At 39.2% G+C, this 21,234-nt stretch overlaps 1 protein-coding gene across 16 annotated transcripts in view; it reads left to right on the top strand.

Moving 5' to 3' along the window:
• Nucleotides 1-21,234, top strand: part of C2CD5 (C2 calcium dependent domain containing 5) — a 116,512-nt gene that overhangs the window by 42,291 nt on the left and 52,987 nt on the right. For all 16 annotated transcript variants that reach the window (XM_025208534.1, XM_025208530.1, XM_025208532.1 and 13 more), the window contains one exon: nucleotides 17,250-17,364. In XM_025208534.1, the coding sequence (XP_025064319.1) occupies nucleotides 17,250-17,364 (115 nt within the window). The remainder of the gene's footprint in view (nucleotides 1-17,249; nucleotides 17,365-21,234) is intronic.

The following is a 21,234-nucleotide window of genomic DNA, read 5'->3' as shown; positions in this document are numbered from 1 at the left end:
CCCTTTTTTTTTTATAAGAGCACCATGGGAGACCCTATCAAAAGCCTTTTTAAAATCCAAGTCTATGACATCAACCACATCTCCCACAGCTAAGCAGTTTGTTACTTGATCATAGAAGGAGACGAGGTTGGTCAGACATGACTTGCCAGCAACAAAACCATGTTGACTGTCCTTCAGCATCATGCCTTCTTCCAGTCTCTTACAAATGGACTTCTTCATAATTTTTTCCAAAATTTTACCTGGTATTGAGATCAAACTGACTGGCCTATAGTTTCCCAGATCCTCCCTCCTCCCCTTCTTAAAGATTGGCACCATATTGGCCCTTTTCCAGTCTTCCAGGACCTGTCCTGAGCACTATAAGCATCAACATTGCATGCCTCCTGAGGCTGGGGGGGCACAACAAGTGTCCGCAGGTGGCAGGGAGCTCCTGCAGGCGGCCACAGCGGTGTCGGTGGTGAGGGGGTGGCAACCGGTGATCAGCGGTGCCAGACGCTGCCAGCGGTGTCAGAAGTGGTGGGGCAGGATTGATGAGCAGCGACCACCCGCAGGGGCGGGTGGTCACCATCAGTGCTGCCAATCTCAGGGGATGCACTGCCAATCTGAGGAGGTGAACATGCACCCTCTATGCATTGCCAATGACCATAAGTCTTCAAATGTCTTCACCAACAGTCCTGCAATGACTTCAGCCAATTCCCTCAGCACAGCAGTCAAAATTACTTTAAAAGAAAAATAATCTGATAGATATTGTTATATATCAAATGCATAACAATAAATATACATTTACTTTAAAAATATTCAATAAAAAGTGTCTTTAAAAAAGAAACCTTAAACAATTTTTTTTTTTTTTAAATCTCTTCTGTGTGTTTTCATTTTAAAGTCTTCTTTCAGGTTTGCCTCAAGTCTTTAGGGGCCACATTTTCTTTTTAGTTCACTGGAAAACTGAAACACCCCAGTTTCCTATTATTTGCTCAAAAATAGTAGACTTTTTACCTGGAATTTTTGGGTTTGAAAATATGGAGATTGATCAAAACCTATTGAGATGGAATTCTTTCACTAATTTCAGCAAGCTTTGGATTAGGCCTGTGAACTATAAATCATAAAGGAAGAAGGCAGTAGTGGTGAAAATCCTCTGTGTGTCCAAAAGATGCAATTAAAAGAGAACTAGAATGCATTTGGGGGAAGTATAACTAAAAGCATGAACTGCCCAGGGGTGTTTTATTTATGCAGCTGGCATTTAGACAGCAGATAACCCAAGGTCTCACTGACCTTGGCAGCATTACAAAAAAGAATCAGTGTAAACATTAATGATCCTTGAATAATTTTTCCAGTCTATTAGGCACAACATATTTTCCTTTCACATTCATTTATATCTTTGTGTGCTACTCCATTTCAAGGTCCTATCTGTTCTCTTCTAGACCAAATATAATATGTTAAATGCAAATACATTTTCATTTCAGATTTGTGCTATGCCTACCTTTTTATTTTTTTATAGGAATCTGATAACTCTACAGCAGTGGTTCTCAACCTTAGACTGAAGACACCTCTTGGAAAATGTCAGTTCTTAGCTTTCACTAATTTCGTGACCTTAGAAAAACAATTGAGCAATTCTTCTGTTACAAAGAACTCAGACCTTGGCAGGCCAGAAAATTTTTAACACTATGGATTCTTATTTGAAATCTCTGGGTCCTGTGGATCGCATATATTTTTTTCACACCTAACATGCTAATGGTACCCTAATTGATGATGCCTGCTGTATAGAATTGTATTTATTCTCTTTCAAGTAGGTTCAGGATTATGAATCTGCTAACTTGCTAACTCTGACCCAGTCTACATCAGTAGTTGTAGGGTTTTGGGGGAGGGTTAAGCAATGGCCAAGAATTTTTGCTTATTATTATGTGCTTACTTGAGGCCCTGATCCACCTCTCAGTGAATGGGAATGACTCCCATTAATTTTGTTGGATGTTGGAGCTACACATTTAGAATACGGTCTCTGGCTGTTTGTCCAAAAAATATACAAATGTATGTGCAACAATGAATGTAAAAAAAAAAAATCTATGAAAGCAGTAAGAGCTTCAGAAACTTTAACATGAAAAGGAAAACTATAAGTAAAATGTCTCCTTGTGGAATAATTCCCTTTTGTTTTTGTAGCTTTGTGCTGATGTAGGTTGCCTCTTTCTTGCTGCCTAGTGTGCAAAGTATTCTGTCCAAGAATTCTAGCCTGCATTGATGTCTGAGAAGTTGGATCCTTTTGTGTTTGAAATTCTGTCTATATTGTTTTAGAATTGTATTTTCATTCTGCCCACTCCCCTGCATCACTAGATATCAGATTATTTGGTGTGTGTCCATATTTAAGGTATGGATTTAGCTGTGTTTACATGACTCTTTAGAAAGTACATTATGCAGTTTGTTTTGCCATACAGTTCAGATACTGGATATACTTTATATGCTGTTTAGAAGGCAGGCAAAATAATTGCAAAATAATTCCTCCGTTTTTAGATACAAGCACTTTGAGGGCTGTGCCTGTTCATGCAGCAGGAGCGCTCCTAGAGTATGCCCCACCCTTGCCAGTCAGCCTGTTGGCAGGAGGTGGGGAGGGAATTTTCCAAGGCAGGTCCCCACAGCTCCACAGGCCCTGAGCAGGCTATCAGGGAGCCAGTGCTCTTCCTCTCCATTCGAGGGCAGGAGGGCTGGAGAGTAGAGGACAATGGGACAGTTGTGTGTTTTGAACACATGAGATCCACATACAGCCACTTGAGTTAATGCAGGAGCACAGAGATCTTTGTATGAATTGATCTTTCTTGTGGGGAAAACTACTGTATTTCACAGTGTGTACATTGGGTTTTAAAGCCCAGTTTTGGGGGCTTAAACACCCAACTTGACTTATACATTGTGCTGCATTAAAAAATCGGGCACAGGGCTGGGCTTGGCTCTCGGCTGATGCAGTTTCATTCCCTGCGAGTGGCGCTGCCTGGGCCACACCAGTGCCACTCACAGGGGAAGGAGCCACACCACCCAAGCACCGAGCCTGGCCTCATCCCCTGCGAGTAGTGCCGAACTCAGCAACACCGCTCACAGCAGACAGGGCCAGGCTTGGCACTTAGGTGGTGCAGTGCTGCTTGCAGGGGACGAGGATGGGGACAGACTCGACACTTGCTTGATGCGGCCCCATCTTCTGTGAGCAGCACAAGGGATGGGGCTGTGCCAGCCAAGCACCAAGCCCAGCCCTGATTTATACACCATGCCTATAAAAAATTTAAAAAACAAAAGAAAAACCACTTACTTTTTAGATCGGAGGGCTGGAGTCGACCTATACACTGTGTTGACACCTGTACACCTGAAATACAGTAGTTATCTTCCAAAGAAGTCTCTTGAATGGCTGCATACTTCCTTTTTGTGCTGAAAAGACACTTCTCCTGGCACAAATATAATGCTAGTCCATGGCTTGAGTTAATTGCTAGGGGACCGTGCACAGGTGTGGACTTTCATTTTGTAGTGCAGGTGGCTGAACAAGACAGTAATTGAAAATTTGACTAAAATGGCAAACAACATTTAGTACCTGTCTTAGGCTTGCCTCACTGAGTGCATAAGATTTTTGCTGTTTAAAAATTGTGTGCTATTAAAAATAGTTCACTGTGGATCGTTAAGTTTGCAAATATAGGGCACCTATACATGTACAGGGAGGTATCTCTGACGTGCTGTAATTACCGCGTGTTGGAACAGACTCAGTTAATCTTGATTAATCAAGTCTTCTGGAGCATAGTAATTACCACGCTCCAGAGGACTCTAGCATCACATGTATCAGAGTCCACATGCTGAAAAATGGCAGCAGAGGTGCTTTAACTAAAGCTCATTTGATGAGTTTTAGTTAAAGTTCTCCCGCTGCCATTTTTCAGCATAGAGATGCTGATACATGTGATGCTCCAGGTGCTTTAATTAGAGCTGCTCTTGGAGCCACCCTAAAGCACCCTCCCCCCCAACCCAATCTCAGAGCATGTGTATAAATGCCCATAATCTAATTAAAGTGTTTAATTTTTAATACATACTTTCAAGGTCTTGAAAAATGTTTCTTTATATTTGTCAGGGTCTTTATTTTTATACTATTGTGGTCATATCCTGTAGCAGTCCACTAGGGCTGCGTGAAGCTTCTGGTGCTGATTTGATTCGGAGGAGATTCGGCCTGATTTGGCGGCCGAATCTCTGAATTCAAATCGGATCAGGAGACCAGTAAAAAGATCCAAATTCGTTTGAAGCTCTCCGAATCGATTTGGAGATTTGGGCAGTCCCCACTCGCTGCTGCAGGGAGCTTGACCCAGACTCCGTGCTGGTAAGTGTGTGTGTGGTGGGGGGAACTGGAGGAGGGAAGAAGTGACCATGGGGGGTGGGCTCCTGCTAGGGCCCATCTCCTGCCTGCTCCTCCAGCCCTCCTGAGCACCTCCTGACCCCCACCCACTCTCCCAGCCCCATCAATGGTTGCCCTGCCCAGCCCCAGTGTCCCATCTCTTTAAAAAAAGAAAAAAGCAGCGCACTCACTGGCTCCTGCCAGGGGGGCAGGGAATCCCCACTGTACCATGCTACGTGAGGGGCTCTGCCATGAGCCCCCATCCCCTGCCTGCTCTGCCAGCCTCCCCCATGGCTGCCTCAGCTCCTGGTTCTTAAAAAAAAAAAAGAAAAAGCCCCACACTCACCGGCTGCTGCAGTGGCTGTTGGGGTTTCTGGGGGCTTGTGGTAGAGTCTACTCCACAGTGCGGGGCAGCGGGGATCGCCTCCCCCTGCCTGGCAGCAGCTGGTGAGTGCGGGGCCTTAAAAAAAACAAAAAAATGCTGATGCTGGGTCCGGGCAGAGCAGCCATGGGGGATCTGGGAGAGTGGGCGGGGGATGGAGCCTGTTTGATTCAGAGATTCGGCTGATTTGGTGGCAGCCGAATCTCCTAATCAGATTCAGCCAAATCGATTTGGGATAGTGATTCGAATTGTCAAATCGAATCACTGTCCCCCGAATTGGCCAAATCTGAATCCGAAGCGTATACTAGGCGCATTGCACACTTACTTTAAATCAGCAGACTGTCCACCTGCTGATGGGATCATTTGGGATAGTGTTTTTTTAAGATTGATAACTATAATGTGCTTCCTTCCAGTAATAGTGGCATTGCTAAACTTTCAGTAATAATATTATGAATAATAAACATGTGAGATGTTTATTATTGACAGACTGCCTGTGTTAATGCTGTTAATGTTGTCACTTCCTTTTAATTTTATTTATAATACTTTTGATTTCAAAACTGACTAGTATCCTACTTAGTTCTGTCGCAGTGATTCTGGTATGTGTTACATTACAGTAGAATTTGTTTCCAGTTTGTAATGTACGAAGCGCTAAAGCAATTTTTCAGAGACAGTTGTTAAATTATTGCCTTTTTTTGTTTATGGAATATTTTGCTTGGAATCCTAAAATTCATGTGTTTTAGTTCACATTAGTCCAGGTATTTTAGTCTTGGGTAGTGACGTCATGCTAGTGAACAATGAAAATCACTCCCTGTCTGAAGTGTCCAGAATATGGTTGTTAACCTTGTCCAAATTACTTGGATAGCATTTTATGAGAGGCACGTGTAATGGGAATTGTCTCAGCTTGGAATTGAGGACGGGCAGCAATAGAAACCATTTAGAAGTTCTGGGCTCATAAAGCAGTTAGGAGCATTAAGTCCTCTCCAGGATCAGTTCAAAACCAGACTTTGAATTGAAGAGTTAGAATTTTGTTGTAGAACCCCTTAAGGGAAGTACAGCTCTGTATTCCACACTTGCTTATGTTAAGTGTTATCCAGTTTCCACATTTATGTAGAAATTATGGAGATACTGATTGCAAAAGTTGATTTCAATACTTAAAGCAAGGATTCAGTTATTTTGTATGGTATGAAATATACAATATGTCACCTCCTAGCTTACAGCAGTTACTGCTTGAGTACAAATGAATTTTCTGATTAACTTACAAGTAAAGTCATTGATTAATTTGCATTAAAATAATTAAAAATTATAAAATTTTACAAAAGCGTTACAAAATCAGCCATGTCAGTCTTTTCATCTTAAATGATCATAACAGCAAAATTAATGGATGCTAAATTTTCAGTGTAGTAACAATGCTTACACTTTTGTGTATACACTGGAAAAATCAAGTTAAGTAATTTAAATTATTAGTGATATGAATTATTATTTTTCTCGTTGTATCATTGTATACCAGGTTACCAGAAGGGTTAGGCCATCTGTTCTGGGGAGTCTGGGGCATCAGAAGTAAATCAACCAATCACTGCTTTTTCTTGTTAGCAATTTCTTTGGTTGCCATGACTTCTGGGTATGAAGGATGTGTCAAGAATTCTCATGGGCTGATTATTGGGCCTGTTAGTATTCTCTAGAGATTCTGTGGCTGCATACTAGTTTTAAAAGCTACCTATAACATCATAGTACTATATCAGTTACTGCAAATATTGAAAAAGCATTGCTGACAGAACTAACCAAGTAATACCTACAGTTGTCAACTCTGACTGAAGCTATCCCGGGAGATTATTTTTTCCAGTGTGACATAATGTCATTAATTGTATTATTCAACCTGTTCACACTATCAATCTCTTGGATTGCGTTTAGTAGTCACTGGGAGATTGATGCAGATTCTAGTAGACTCCCAGCCAATCCAGGAGGGTTGGCAACCCTACAAATACTGCAAAGGCTTCTCAGATACAGTGTAACACCAAAAAAAACAAAAAACCAAAAAAAACCAACCTCATACTGAGGACTTACTGCTTTACCAGCAGCTCTCCAACCAAGGATGTGTAAACATGCAGCCTGAAGTCTGTCTGTCGTGTGGAATTCTGCAGTCAATTCCACCAGGATACAGGAGGGCATGCCATTCAATTTCGGGCCCTGGTGGGCATGGCTCTCAGTGGCAGGTGGGCGAGCAAGGGCTGTGTAACACAGCTTTTGGTTGCCCTATGGGAGCCCAGCCTGCTGCTTCTGCGCAGCTGCACCAGGGCAAGCAGCTGCCTGCCTTGCAGCCATTTGTCCCATTGCTGCTGTTGCTACTGCAGTGGCCTCTACCACAGTGGTTGCTGTTGCTACTGTTGCAATGGCCACCCCATACCCAAAGCCAGATTCAGCCCACATTGAGCCCCCACAGCCCAGATCCAGTCGAGGGCTCCACGTGAGTTTGATACCCCTGCTCTAAACCAATATGTTCTTTGCCAGATCACACTCATTAATTGGGTTTGGCTACTTTCAGTTGCCCTAGAAGTTTCTTATAGAAGTTAAAAATTAAAACAAACATGAAGATATGGCTTTATTATTAAAAGTTTTTGAAAATTCCCAACAACAAGAAACCATGTTAAAGAGGAATTTAATTTAAGAGTATGTATTAATAACCAAGGATAAATCTCATTACCATGATGTTGTAATTATCCCAAAACAAAGCTTTACAAGCCCAGGAAATTCAGAGATAAAAGCCACACAGATAAGGCTCTTCAAAAATGTTTGCTTTGTACTAATGCCATGAGGTGGGGAAGGGAGGGAGCTGAAAAGACCAAATGCATCTTTAAAAATATTTTTTTACCTAATCTGAGCCCACAAGTATCAATATCTATGTCTGTATATATATTTGTAATGGTTTGTAATGCTCTAATTTGGTAATATTTACATTCCTGTAATGTGAGAGGCAAGTATTTTTGTGGGTGATACCTTTTATTGGACCAACTACATGGTTGGGATTAGTTTTTACTTTTGAATAATGTAATGCATATTAAGTTGTTGATACATATTCTTAAACTGAACTTCATTTTAAATTTGGGGGGGGATGAGGGCTTGCATTACGTTATGCAAATACATTTGAAGACTGTATTATGAATCTATTTAAGGACAGAAGATTTTAACTTGAAATATACAGTGAAATAGTGGTATAATGAAACTTATTAGAACAAAAATTTCCATAAAACAAAACAGGAAGTCAGGTATCAAGTCACATGTCTATATGTCCACATCTTGTGCTGCTGTGATTTGAACCTGATTCATCATGTTTTTCCAAAATAGCATGTGTTGTTATATAAAAATTCATTAATTATTATAATCTGAACAAATGCATTAAATTGATAGTTTTCATTACATTGAGAATAGTTTGCAGAAGAGACCAGCATAATTGAAAAGATCCATCACTTCTGAGGCAGTCATCCCAAGAAGTTCACAGCTTTGGAGGGAAATTTTTTTTACAGTGAAAAGGGTTTTTTTGTGTTTTATTTCTGTTACTATAAGAAAAAAAGAAAGAAACCCTGATGTGGAACTCTGTGATTTAAAATTTCCCTCAATTTTAAATGTAGCAAATCTTAAGAAGACATACAAAATTAAAGATTCTCTATATGTGCAAAGAAGATAAAGATGTGAACATATGAAGACCCTTTTCAGTACATGAGCTAATATTGAAGTGTTGTTTCACACTATCTGGCATCACGTAACAATAATTATAACTGATTTGTTTTCTTACTGGTATTATTGTGCAGTAAGTGAGCACGTATGTGCTTCTTTGCACAGCTGCTTGTTTATTTCCTGGTATCTGACAGGCTTTTAAAAGTGGCACACAAAACAGTCCAATCTTTTACCTTGAGATCACATCAGTAAGCACAACAACATGAATAGATAATATACAATAACCACCTTGAAAATTTTCTGGGTACTGCACTACTGCTGCTCATCATTCTCAAACTCAGTCTGAATATGCACAGAATAACCTAAGCATAAATCCTTCCTCAAGTTACTTTGAGGTTTTATAGGACAAAGCCAATATTTTAAAATCAGTGTGGAAACCAACACCACCTGATACAAGTACCAGATTACTGGTTTAATATGATTATAAAAAGACTCTGCTTAATATTTGCAAATGGGCTATTGAATTTTTGGTTTGCTGTAGTTTCTAAATGGGTTTAGCCCAGGTACATAGCACATTGTATGTGACAAAGCATAGAAGGTGGTTGCAATATATACATCTAAAAGTATAGCCATGACTACTTAGCCATATCAGTGGTCACAGGGAGTTGACTTGGGCTATATCTGCTACCTAAGTACCAGCTGGAAATTTAACTTGACTCCTGCGTTGTATAGCTAATTACTCAATTTATCCTGACATCCCTTTTAGTTATTTATCCCAACAAACGTACCACCATAGTCTTAACCAGACTGAATTTAACTAACTGTCTCCTCACTTAGTCTTCCAGCAACCTTGAGATACTGCGAGTTCATCGATTGCCAGGAGAAGATTAATTTGAGCAGTACCAGAGTTGTCTGTGTCATACCCAGAATAACAAAGATTAAAATGATCAGAGGCAAGGGGATACTGTGTTTTGGCTCATGGTAACTTTCAGTAATCTCAACCTCTCAACTAAAAATGGAAGATTTAATACAGGATAATATATGGCTAGGTTGCCTGTGTCAAGCAGTAATATGTTGAGTACTGGATGAATACTTTTCTGTCCTTCAGGTGAAGGATGCAGTCACCCCTGCCTTGTATTGACAGACCCTGTCAGCAATAGACTTAAGTTCTTACTTTTATTTTGAGCACAGTTTATAAAGGCTAAAATGCTTCCAGCATCTCTAGAATGTCTGTGAGAAATTCTTAAGGAAAAACTTGAGCCAAAAAGGTACTTTTTTACCTTAAATGTACTTGTTGGAAAATTATTCCTGTAGATTTTTAGACAAGATACATAATCCCTGAAAAAAATCTGCCAACTGAGATTTTAGAAAGGGAGATAAAAAGCACCCTTACCTCCATAGCATAAAATTTAAAAAAGAAAATGAGAGTGTTCGTATTACGTAGTTCTGATGGTCAAGGAAATATGAGAGACAAGAATTTTTTTGGGGGTGATATCACTTATTGGCCCAACTGCATAGTTGGAAGAGATTTTAGACAAGCTTTTAGGCACAGGGTACCTCACTTCATCTGAGGAATGGTACCTTGTGTCTGAAAGTTTGGCTGAAATCTCTCCCAACTATGCAATTGGTCCAATAAAATATATCGCTCCAAAGCAAGAAAATGTAATTGTTGCAGTCAGTGCAATTTAAGATGAGCAGTCTTCTCTTTTGTCAGTTGTCATAGACAATCACTAAATCATGGTGCCCTGTGAAACAAAAGCCAGGGCAGTAATGTTATGAACATTTCATTAATAGTATTCTTACTTGAATTGTTTCCTTTTGCCTGAGTTATAAATATGGTGGTGTAGTACTTAGTAAGAGAGTATTAAAGAAGTGTGGAATGTAGTAAGATTTAAGAGTTTTTCTTTGCTTTCAAATCTTCTACTCTGCATCATATCCTTCAGACTTCTAGGATGTCTGAATGCACTGTTCCTAGATTTTTATGCTGCTGCTTAATTGGCTGAGCAAGTTACTTTTTCTCAGCAAGACTTCTCCCTATGGAGGAATTTGTTGCTTAATAGCACTTCTGACTTCAGGAGTAAGAGGCAGGGAATGCTATCTGATCTCACATGGCAGCAGAGAAATCGCAACCATTAGCTGTGCTGAATATTTTGCCTGTTGTGTCAGCTTTATAAGAATGAGCATATTATGTTTTCTATGCTTCTCTGTTTGCTGATATGCTTCCTTATTTTAGTACGTTCTAGACTTTGCATTTGTCAGTTAGAATTAATTCTGTTTCTGTATCATAAAAAAACATGTTTTACCTTCACAACTTTTAGCCTTGAGGATATAGGCTGAGATTTTTTTTCAAATCTGAGGTGGCTTTGAAAATCTTTGTCGACATGCTTTAGATTTTTTGTTCAGTAGTAAATTCAATCAAAAGCATCTAACTAACTGTTTTGTATATATTTGTATACCGCTCAGATGGTTGGACTCTTTGAAAGCTTACCTGTATCTGGTGAGAATACCTAGTATTCAAAGATTTAGATTGAAAATAGTCTTCATAATGCATGTGTTACCATTGAGGGCCAAATGGAAATCTAAGTCCCTACTTCAAGGCTGGAAATGAGGAGAGGTTCTATAACCACAAGAGAGGTTTTATTTCCCCAGTGGTGTATGTTGCAGAGTATACTATTGGACAGTATTGGTTATAAGCCCCAGTACCAGTACAGTTAATACGATATTTAAAGTAAATTTTAGAAACTTAACTACTCCTATCAGCGGGGGAATGGAAAATATATCTGGCCATATTTAGGAGCATAATTCCCGCTAATCCAGAATCGCATATCTCAAGCCCAGCTAGCAGTGTTTGCTCAGAGTTCTGGTTACTGTGGGACCGCAGTAGCTTTCATTGCTACTGAGTCCCCCGCTCCAGAACTGGTGTGATTGGGTGGCTGTTTGTTATGAAAGATCCATTGGTTAAAAAATGTTACTGTCCCAAGTTACCACTCTTTTGAGACACCAGAACAAGAAACTTCTTGCAATAGACTAAAAATCTTGAGTATGATTATTCTTTCTTAGAGCATTGACAAATGTACATTTTGAACAGGTCTGAGGAAAAAGGAGCTGCTGCTCAGAAGTGCACAGCAGCTGTTATGCTGTAACTGTTACATGCGTTTGTGAGCTAAATCTCCCCAACTTTGATCCTGCATGAAGCAGAGTTAATTGGAGCAGTTTTGCTACACTTATACTGCTACCTGGTTATGCTGTCACAGTTACAGCATAACAGCTGTTCAGAGCTCTGGAGCAGCTACAGCTCTCCCACCATTTCTTAAGTCATTACAAAATTGTTTGACCATACCTCTGCAAACATATGTTTGACCATACCCTTGATGATAATCTTAATTATTCACTAAAAAAAATCAATATTTACGCTCCATTGAGAGACTATCAGCAACTGTTTCTGGCTGCCTGCGGGCTCAGCAGACATCTGATTCCATAGACCATGTGTGACAATAGCTCTGAAGCATGGACTGCTAGAATAAGAGACTATTTCTTACAGTTACACATCAGTGTACATTTGGTTTATACTTTGAAGGCAGTTAAGGATCTAAAAAAAAAGTTTAAATTTTTAGATTCAAAATAACAGCCCCTTCCCCTGGAAGCATTAGCCCAGAGTCTGAGAGCTGGTTTAATATAGAGATCTAATGGTCCTATCTTGAGGAGACTCTAGAGTTGTATACCTCCTTACCAGAACTGCAGGGTGGTAAAGACAGGATAATCTACTAGGACTCTAAACAGTTTAGCAGAAACCAATCTTGTTTTTTAAAGGAAAGAATTGTGTCCTGAAGTGACTAAATACGTTTTTAATATAATCTATAATGCTATTTCTGCTTTATATCGTCCAAAACTGCTCAATAAATAGTAAATTTAAATTTCAGTTATAGGGGGATTTTATTTGTACTGCCTTTATAAAGAATACCTTCCCTTTTATAACACTGGTTTTCAAGTCTTCAGCTCTAGAAACAATATTAGTGTTTCCACTTTGTTATAAACATTCTAATTTTGAAACATTAATAAAAATAATCTTAATACCTTAATATTAACTTTTGCTCTAAAATAATTTAATAGCAATAGATTTTTGCAAAGATTTGTGTTCCAAGTGTTAAGTAATCCTTGCTAAACTATTTAATAGATTTGCTAGAAAAAGCTTGTGATTGAGTGCTATGTATGCTTGCCTTTTTGCTTCCACCTAGAATCCAGGGCCATTACTTTCTGTAACCATTTCAGTGAGCTGCCATAGTTTTCAGTCTGTACTGTCACCTGATCCAAGCATGCGCCAAAATACCCACCGTTTCTGGCTACTGTCTGCTGAATCTGCTTTGCAAACCCTTAGTTCTTTAAGCTTTTGCTTTAGCCAAAAACAAAACAACAGACACCATTTTGGAGTGTACTGGACACATGCCATCCTGCTTTTTTTTACTCCTCTAATTGTTTATGTAAATCCTTAGCTTTACTAAACTTGTAAATGCTACAATGGCATCCCTGTGTGGAATTGTGTGGCTCATGTGTCAAAAAGGCTGCTTGTGAAAATATTTGTCAGAAAAATATGAATGCTACACATTGCACTGCATTCAGTGTTTTGTATCAATTATTATTGCAACATTGTTGTGTCTGACTTCAATTCTATTTTACTATGCAAAGGTAAGTTCATGTATACTGTGTGCATATACAGTGTGGGTGGGTGCACGCACGCACTCATGCACACATGCGTATATCAACTCTCTTGGTTCACATGTGGCCTCTTGGGGAAAAATATAGTAAACCCTTTTACCTTAAACTTTCTTACACAAAAAGTCTATGTATTTATAAACTGTTTGCTGTTTTTAATCTCTTAATCCTTTTAGGCCTTCATTAATCTTTCACCATGCTAATTGGCTGGGTTTTCCTACTGAAAGCAATGGGGCAGGAGAAACACTTTTTCTTAAATGAAAATTTAGTCAGATACATTTTATTACAGTGGGTGAATATTTTTATCTTATTTCTGACGGTGACTGGAATTTGGGGAAAGTATCGGGGGTTAAATGTGGGTTGAGCATCCCATAACTAATACATCCTCTCCTTCAGTGTACAGTGTTATAGAGTTAGCCGAAGTGAGCAAATTATTATAATGCAATCTTCCTTGGAAGCTGACTCCTAAACTTTGTGATCTAAATACACAAATTCTTAGCTGGGGAAAATAATATGTAGAAACAAAGTTGGGACCCGTCACAGTTATTTTTGCCCTGCCTATTTCTCTTTGACTACTTCCTTCTTTTTCAGTTTTACTTCTCTCATCTGTGTTTCTTTGTAACCTTATTGCTTGGATTATTTATTGCTAGTTTTTTTTCTCAGCAAAATATGTCCCCCATCCCCACCCCCATATTCATTTCTTTCCCCTCCTCATTCTCTATTTCCTGTACATATATCTCCATGTTTCCCTTTACATGTTTTTGTCTCAGTAACTGACTACACAGGGAAATGGATTGTGCTAGTAAAAGCTGGTTTCCTTTTGTGTGAAACTCATATTAGGATCATGAGTCTGGTCACTTTGTTTCTGCCCCTGCAAAGTGAAAATACTGTTTTTAAAATTATTTTAACTCGTTATCTGTGGTCCAGTCTAACTGATTGGAACTGCAGTAAAGTAGCTAAATAGCCACACACACAAGTGTTTTGCATATGCTGGCTTTTCTGTTGTTACATTAGTATATTTAGCTGTGATAGATATACTCATTAATAATTATTTGTCTACGATTAGTTTTAGGTAGAGAAATATTCTTAATATTAACTCATTTTGGATCTCACTTTGTTGTAAATCCCCTTCCAGCCATGGAGAAGCAGAGGTGGCACATTTAGATTATGTCTTGTTACTTAAAGACTTTGCCTCTACTTTGGCTGGTATAGTACTCAGCCTAAACTAGTCTATGAAGGAGCTGTCTATAATATTTCCAGCCTCTGACTGCTAAAAAGTATGGGACCTAGTTTGAGGATTTGACTGCAGATCCTGTATGAGACGTATCTCCTGTGTTTAAAATTCAGCATCAACTGATTTTTCCCATCAGTGAAAACATAACATAGATTAAATTGTTGTCACTAAAAATGTACAAGATTATTCACTGTAATCATTAAAAAAATACAATGTGATGCATTGTAATTTGAGTTTTTCTCAGTAAACATAGTGAAATGTTATGAAATGTGGCATGTAATTGTCAGGAAGTCCCAAATGTGTTCTGTTTATAAATTGTTGTGGGGAACTCTTCTGAAATGTTTTTATATGCTTTAAACAAACAAAAAAATCTCCACCCCTTCACTCCCTTCTACCCCCCCCCCATCTTTGCTTATAAGATTTCCCTGAGGAGAATGTTTACAGACCTGTTTCAGTACTATGACTACAAGTGGCAAAAATCTGCAATTGTTGGAGAATATAATGGTAAAATCCTCAGCAGAATGCAGTATATTTTTTTTCCAAACTATACTCTGCTAAGCTTTTGATTAATAGAAGAAAAATAATTACACATTAATTTGCTTTACAAGTGTAGATGGCAAATTCCGAACCCAAAGTTACAGTAAGTTTAGTTACATACATCATCTCAGCCTTGTGGTACTTTTGGCTTGACTCGGAGATTTCCAAGCATCTAATAATTGCCCTTTTCACTTTACTGCACAAGCATGAGCTTAACAAAATCCATATATTCACGTGTACCTTCCTTCTCCTCCTCCCCACTGCCTCAAATAAGACACGCCTTTCTGGGGAGAAGGCAGAATAAAGGGGGAAATAGATTTTTTCCAGAGTTATGGCTGCATGCAGTAGAGCCACAGCCTAATTTTCAACTCACTCGCCCTCCCTTTCTTGCTAGCCAAACACTACAGTTTTAACCCTTTCATACCTGAATTGTCAGCAGTTCTTGGCTGCTCAACTGTAGCTGCTGCTGCTGCTGAAGACGACTTCATGGGTGAATCTAGAATTTTGAAAAGAGGTAAAACAGTCTTCAGGGCTATGAAATAGGTGTAGTTAACATAGCAAAACTGCTGAAAAAATATGGCTTAATTAGGAGTGGGTTGTTAACGCTGCAGGATCAGGAGCAGGAACCAGATAGATCGGGATAGGCAACACTCCGCACAGGTGTCAGAGCATGGCATGCAAAGGCATATTGCTTGGCATGCACGCTTGGGGGCAGACGGTCGGGAAGGGGCCAGAGCTGTGCTGCCACAACAAGGATCAGACCCCTCACAGCTCTCCTACTGTCCATCTCTGGCACGTCAATATCTTAAAAGTCAAGGTTGCCGGAGTTTTTTGACACTTCCTAAAAATGTTGTCAATGCCTGAGGTAGATTATAATGAGCCATTAAGTGAATTGATCCCCTCCACCCTGCCTAAATAGAAATGCTACTGCTACTGCTGGGCAGTTGATTTTAAAACTTTGGATGGAGCAGGAATCAAAGAAGGGTTTGACTTGACTGCTGTACCCCCTGTACCCCCACCCCTGCCGGATTCTGCCTGTTTCCATGCAACTGTTGGAGGGGAAGAGTAGGTAAAGCAGTAGCCATCTTACAGAATCTCATTGCTTCTGTTCTGGGTAGAAATGTCAGTCTCCCTACCTAAGGTGTGCATGCTAATTTTGGAAGGCTAATTTTGGGGGGAAAGATGTTTCTGTGTTTATGCAAGTAAATATGGCATTTGTGTATGATGTCTGTGTATACATCATACTATGCTTAAAAGTATTTGTCTTAACAGTTCCAAATATGCCTTAGTTTTCTTAATTAGCATTTTAAAACCTTGTCTTCCAAGGTCTGCCCAAAATTCTGTTGATTTCAGTGGGATTTTGTGACCATGAGGTCACTGCCATGAGTCCACCTACACAAATTCCTTTGTAGCATCTGGTTGCCTCCAGGGGGATAAATCCTGTTTTATTTGCCAATATCATTTAAATAATTTTTATTTATATATGCTGCAGCTGACCACTCTTGAAAAAACAGAGTAGTGTTTCAAACCCACCACACTATTTAGTTTGTGAAGAATGTGCCAGATTAGTGTCTTAAATTTTGTATATATGTATATGTATGTATGTTATTTTGCTATTTAAAAGAATTGGATAAAAGCATTTTAGTAGCATTACTGAATTTATGAATTTGTAATATTAGTAGAAGTATATTGTGTTGTATTTTGTAATGGTTTTGCTTTATGTTAAGCAATGCATTTAATATGGTGAATAATGCACTTTTAAAAACTATTATCACGTTTTGTATGATATTGGAATTGAAGGGAAAAGTGCTAATGAATAGAAATAGACATCACTTTATTTAATACTTTTTAAAATTTAGTAGCTTAACACTTAAAATGGTTTGAATTCACACTTTTGCTTTGGTTCTGAAAATGGGATGAGGTAAACTATCAAAGTTGTTACATACTTCTTAACACAAAAATGTAGTTAACAGGAGAAAAAAGCTATTACTGGAAGATTTCACAGCAGCTTAAAATAAGTGATACTCAATCTTCATCGCTTTATGCGAATGAGGTACAATCCTCAGGCTTTTGGCTGCCCAACAGCATGACTCTCAAGTAGATAAAATTTTGGAACAACAGCAAGAACACAAGTAATTTGACAAAACCTGTTTAACTGGTGATTGATAAGGAACTAAATGAACCAGCTATGATGGCTTTTGATCAATAACCAAAATATAAATCCAAGTAAATAAAGAAATCATTTCAAAATGTGAGGAATACAACAGTAAAATTTAAAATTAAAAAAACACTTAATAGATTGTGTCTATTATACTTCAATTACATGCTGCTTGATGGTAACTACAGCTTAGTCAACTGATTTATACTTTGTCTTTCAGATGAACCAGAGACACGAGATGCATGGTGGGCAGAAATCAGACAAGAGATAAAATCCCATGCCAAGGCATTGGGTTGTCACGCTGTAGTGGGCTACAGTGAATCAACTAGCATTTGGTAAATCGCAATGATGATTTGATTTTCCTTATGCCATGAAATAATTCCAGCTTCATTGGATTAAAAATAGTAAAAGAGCTCTAAATAAGTGGATGTTGATACTATAGCATACTAGCCTTGGAGAGTTTGATAAATCAGCTTTTTTAGGATTCACAGTTTAGGTATATAGCTGTGATATTTCTTGCTTTTCAAAATGAACTCAATGACTATTGTAATTATTCTTTATGCTAACAGACTTCGCCTGTACAAGTTTGCTTTTAGCACTATTAACATTAGCTGGTTTACTTTAAAATGCACTAAACCTTATCTGCTGGAATTCTTACAGAGTTTATAAAAATATATTTTATAGTGCAACTGTCCTTGTTAATGAATGACTGACAGTTAAATACTACTAAAATAGTAAGCTTGAAGACATGGAAGCAGGAGTTGAGCTGGCATTGTGCCTTTCTAGAGCATGGTATACTGTAATGTTCCTGTTATAGATCTCCTGGGAAAGTGGTTGCCTTAGCTTCTACTTTCCAGTGCTACACAGAAAAAATATGGTCAACATTTTGAACAAAATTTTCCCCTCCTTTGCCCCTATAAATGGTTTTTCTCTCACTCTGTCTAACATTACCCAAAAGAGCAAAGATATAAGGCCTTTCAGAAGTTGAATCTCCGGAAGAAGTTAAGTTCCCCTATTCTGGTGCCAACCTCCTGGAGTTTAGGGACCAAAAATGGAGGAGTGCTGTCCACTGTAAAGGATGACTGCTTACAGCCAGCTCACCTAGAAGGCAAAAAACTTGTGGCTTATCCAACAAAATATCACTCCTCTTCTCAATTTAAGTGCTTCACTAGAAGCTTTGGAGGGGAATATTACGAAATCTTCCATCTATGTCCAGTTTTCCTAGCCTAAAGCAGTTCATGTTTCCAATTCCAGGAAGCAGCCTGTACGGAATTCTTAATGTGGACAAAACACCAAGATATCCAAATATAATTTATCAAGGAGCAAGTAGAAGATGCTCTCACTTTCCTTCAGAGAGAAATATATAATTGGCACCAAACTAATACTTTTGAAAGAGAGAAAACCATCAGATATGTGAACCTTATAGGTTGAAGAACCTACATAAATTCTATAGTAATTTAAAAATTAATTACTCTTGTGTCTGAGCCTGCCTCACCATCCAACTTCAAGAATACTGTTGATAATACTAATTCAGACAATATTGCAGCAGTATCCTCTATAAACAAAAGGAACTGGGAGTAGAGCATTGATTGAATTGGTTCGAATGCTGTTCAGTGTGACATACGGATGATGATCTGTGTGAAAGGGTCTCTGTGTAGGAACTGATTAAGCCAAAGAAACAAAGGGCAAGTGAATTCTTGATGTGGGGGGGTTTCAATCAGCTAGTTAGGAAGCGAGGCTGACCTAAAAGATGGAGGCTTTCACCTACTGAGAAGAATTGTGCCAGGAGTTTGATTTTTATATCACTAAAGAAGAGCATAAAAGATGCTCTTATAAGAAGCTTTCTTGTTTTGATAATTTTCAGTGGAAAAAAATTGATCATTGGGAAGGAAGTTTTAGGGTAAACACAGCATTTTTTTTTACCTGTTCTAGTTAGTATTATTACAGTTTGTTTTCTTTTTAAGAATCCTAAATATGGACGTATGCCTTCATCATCTTTCAGTTATTTGTAATGTTTGATACCCGCTCCCGCCTTCCCTTTCCACCCCCCAGTATGTTCATATAGCAGGGTTTGTGATAAATCAGTGTTCTGACATTAGCTTCAGTCCCCTTGGTCTATTGTTTTTTCCAGTGTGGAGTTGTAGGATGGTTTTACAAAATCTGAGGTTGCCTGCTTGATTCATCTTTCTCCTTCCCAGCTCTTATGTTGACTTTCCAAATAACTTGTCTCAGTCATATTTATAGTTATTATCTCTGGACAAAAAATATTCTCCATAAGGGAGTTGTTGTGTATTTTATATGGATACAGTGGTTCCTAGACTTTCCTATGGGTGCTCCATAGTTCTCTAGAATGAATCCTATCCGCTTGATCCCTCCCTAGTGACCTGAAAGAAAAAGTAGTGGCATGTGGGAAGATTATGCCCTTAAAGAACCAAACCAGACAGGAAATCAGTCTCTGTTTACAGTTACTCTGATAAGCTACAAAAGAAACAAGAAAATCGAGGCTTACTTCACAACATGGGTAAAAGGAACAGGATGCGTTTCAATACAGACCAGTGCAGGGTGCTGCACTTGGGTAGTAGGAACCAGCAGCACACTTATACGATGGGGAACTCCCTACTTGAGAGCATGGAGGCGGAAAGGGATCTTGGTGTCATTATTGACTCCAAGATGAACACGGGCCGACAATGCGAGGTCATGGTTGGCAGGGCTAACCGGACCTTGTCGTGCATCCACAGGTGCATCTCGAGTAGAGCCAGGGAGGTGATCCTCCCCCTCTATGCGAGGCTGGTCAGGCCGCAGCTGGAGTATTGTGTCCAGTTCTGTGCGCCCCATTTCAGGAGGGATGTGGACAACATGGAGAGGGTCCAGAGGAGGGCCACCCGCATGATTCGGGGACAGCAGGGCAGACCCTACAGTGAGAGACTGCGGGACTTGAACCTATTCAGCCTCCACAAGAGAAGGCTGAGGGGGGACCTGGTGACCGTCTATAAACTCACTAGGGGGAACCAGAAGGGTTTGGGGGAGACGCTGTTTCCCCTAGCCCCCGCTGGCATAACAAGGAGTAATGGGCACAAGTTGAGGGAGAGGAGGTACAGATTGGACAGGGGGGACCTGGTGACCGTCTATAAACTCACTAGGGGGAACCAGAAGGGTTTGGGGGAGACGCTGTTTCCCCTAGCCCCCGCTGGCATAACAAGGAGTAATGGGCACAAGTTGATGGAGAGGAGGTACAGATTGGACATCCGAAAAAACTACTTCACAGTTAGGGCGGCTAGGAGCTGGAACCAACTTCCAAGGGAGGTGGTGCTGGCCCCTACCCTGGGGATCTTTAAGAAGAGGCTGGATACTTACCTGGCTGGACTCATTTGAGTCCCGTTTTTGTTTTTAGGGTGAGTGTTTGTTTTTTTTTTTTTTTTTTGTTGTTTTTTTTTGGGTTGTTCTCCCGCCCTGGCGGGGGGTCGGGCTAGAAGATCTATTAGGTCCCTTCCGACCCTGAAACTATGAAACTATAAGAATCCATTGCTGAAATATGGAAAATGACCAGAAATGGTCTGTCCAAAACCATCAAAACAGACTTAACCAGATTAATTGCCATATCATATGGAAAAAAACAAATATGATGAATTTTCACAAATTTCACCTTCCTTCTGTTCCAATGCAGCCTCTGGGAATAAAGTCCTCCTTTCTGTAGCAGAGTAAGGGAACTAGAAGAACAGCATCAACTGTTCTGTCTTATGTTTATTTTTTTCTAAGCTTATTCCGTAGCTATTTTGTTCTTATGTGGATGTTCTTACAGACTATCCCACCCTTATTTTTAAGTGTTTTTCTGTTTTTCACCCCTGCTTGGAATTTTGGATTTTTTTTTTCTGCTTTGCAGCAAGTTAGCTGTTCATAAATAACATTACAAACAGTCCACAATCACATTTTTGACATAATAATATTTTATTTTATTTTAGAATTTGACCTGAGGATACAAAATATATTTAGTCATTCATTTCATAGTGTATTTTATATTTTCATTGGCTGGTAGAATATTTTGTTCACATAACGTTTTAATGGTAGAATAATTCAGTACAGTCCTGCTTCTGTGCCGTAAAGAGATTAAGGCCTCGTTTATAATACTGGTGTGCTGGACATAATAATTAGGAAAGGAAATTACATGTGAAAGGATAAATTTCTCATTCAAAGAAATGGAGAACAGT

Source organism: Alligator sinensis, unplaced genomic scaffold (genome assembly GCF_000455745.1).
Source record: "Alligator sinensis unplaced genomic scaffold, ASM45574v1 scaffold517_1, whole genome shotgun sequence".
Taxonomy (NCBI): domain Eukaryota; kingdom Metazoa; phylum Chordata; order Crocodylia; family Alligatoridae; genus Alligator; species Alligator sinensis.
The sequence above is the reverse complement of the archived record's forward strand: the minus strand, read 5'-3'. Positions and strand labels throughout refer to the sequence as shown.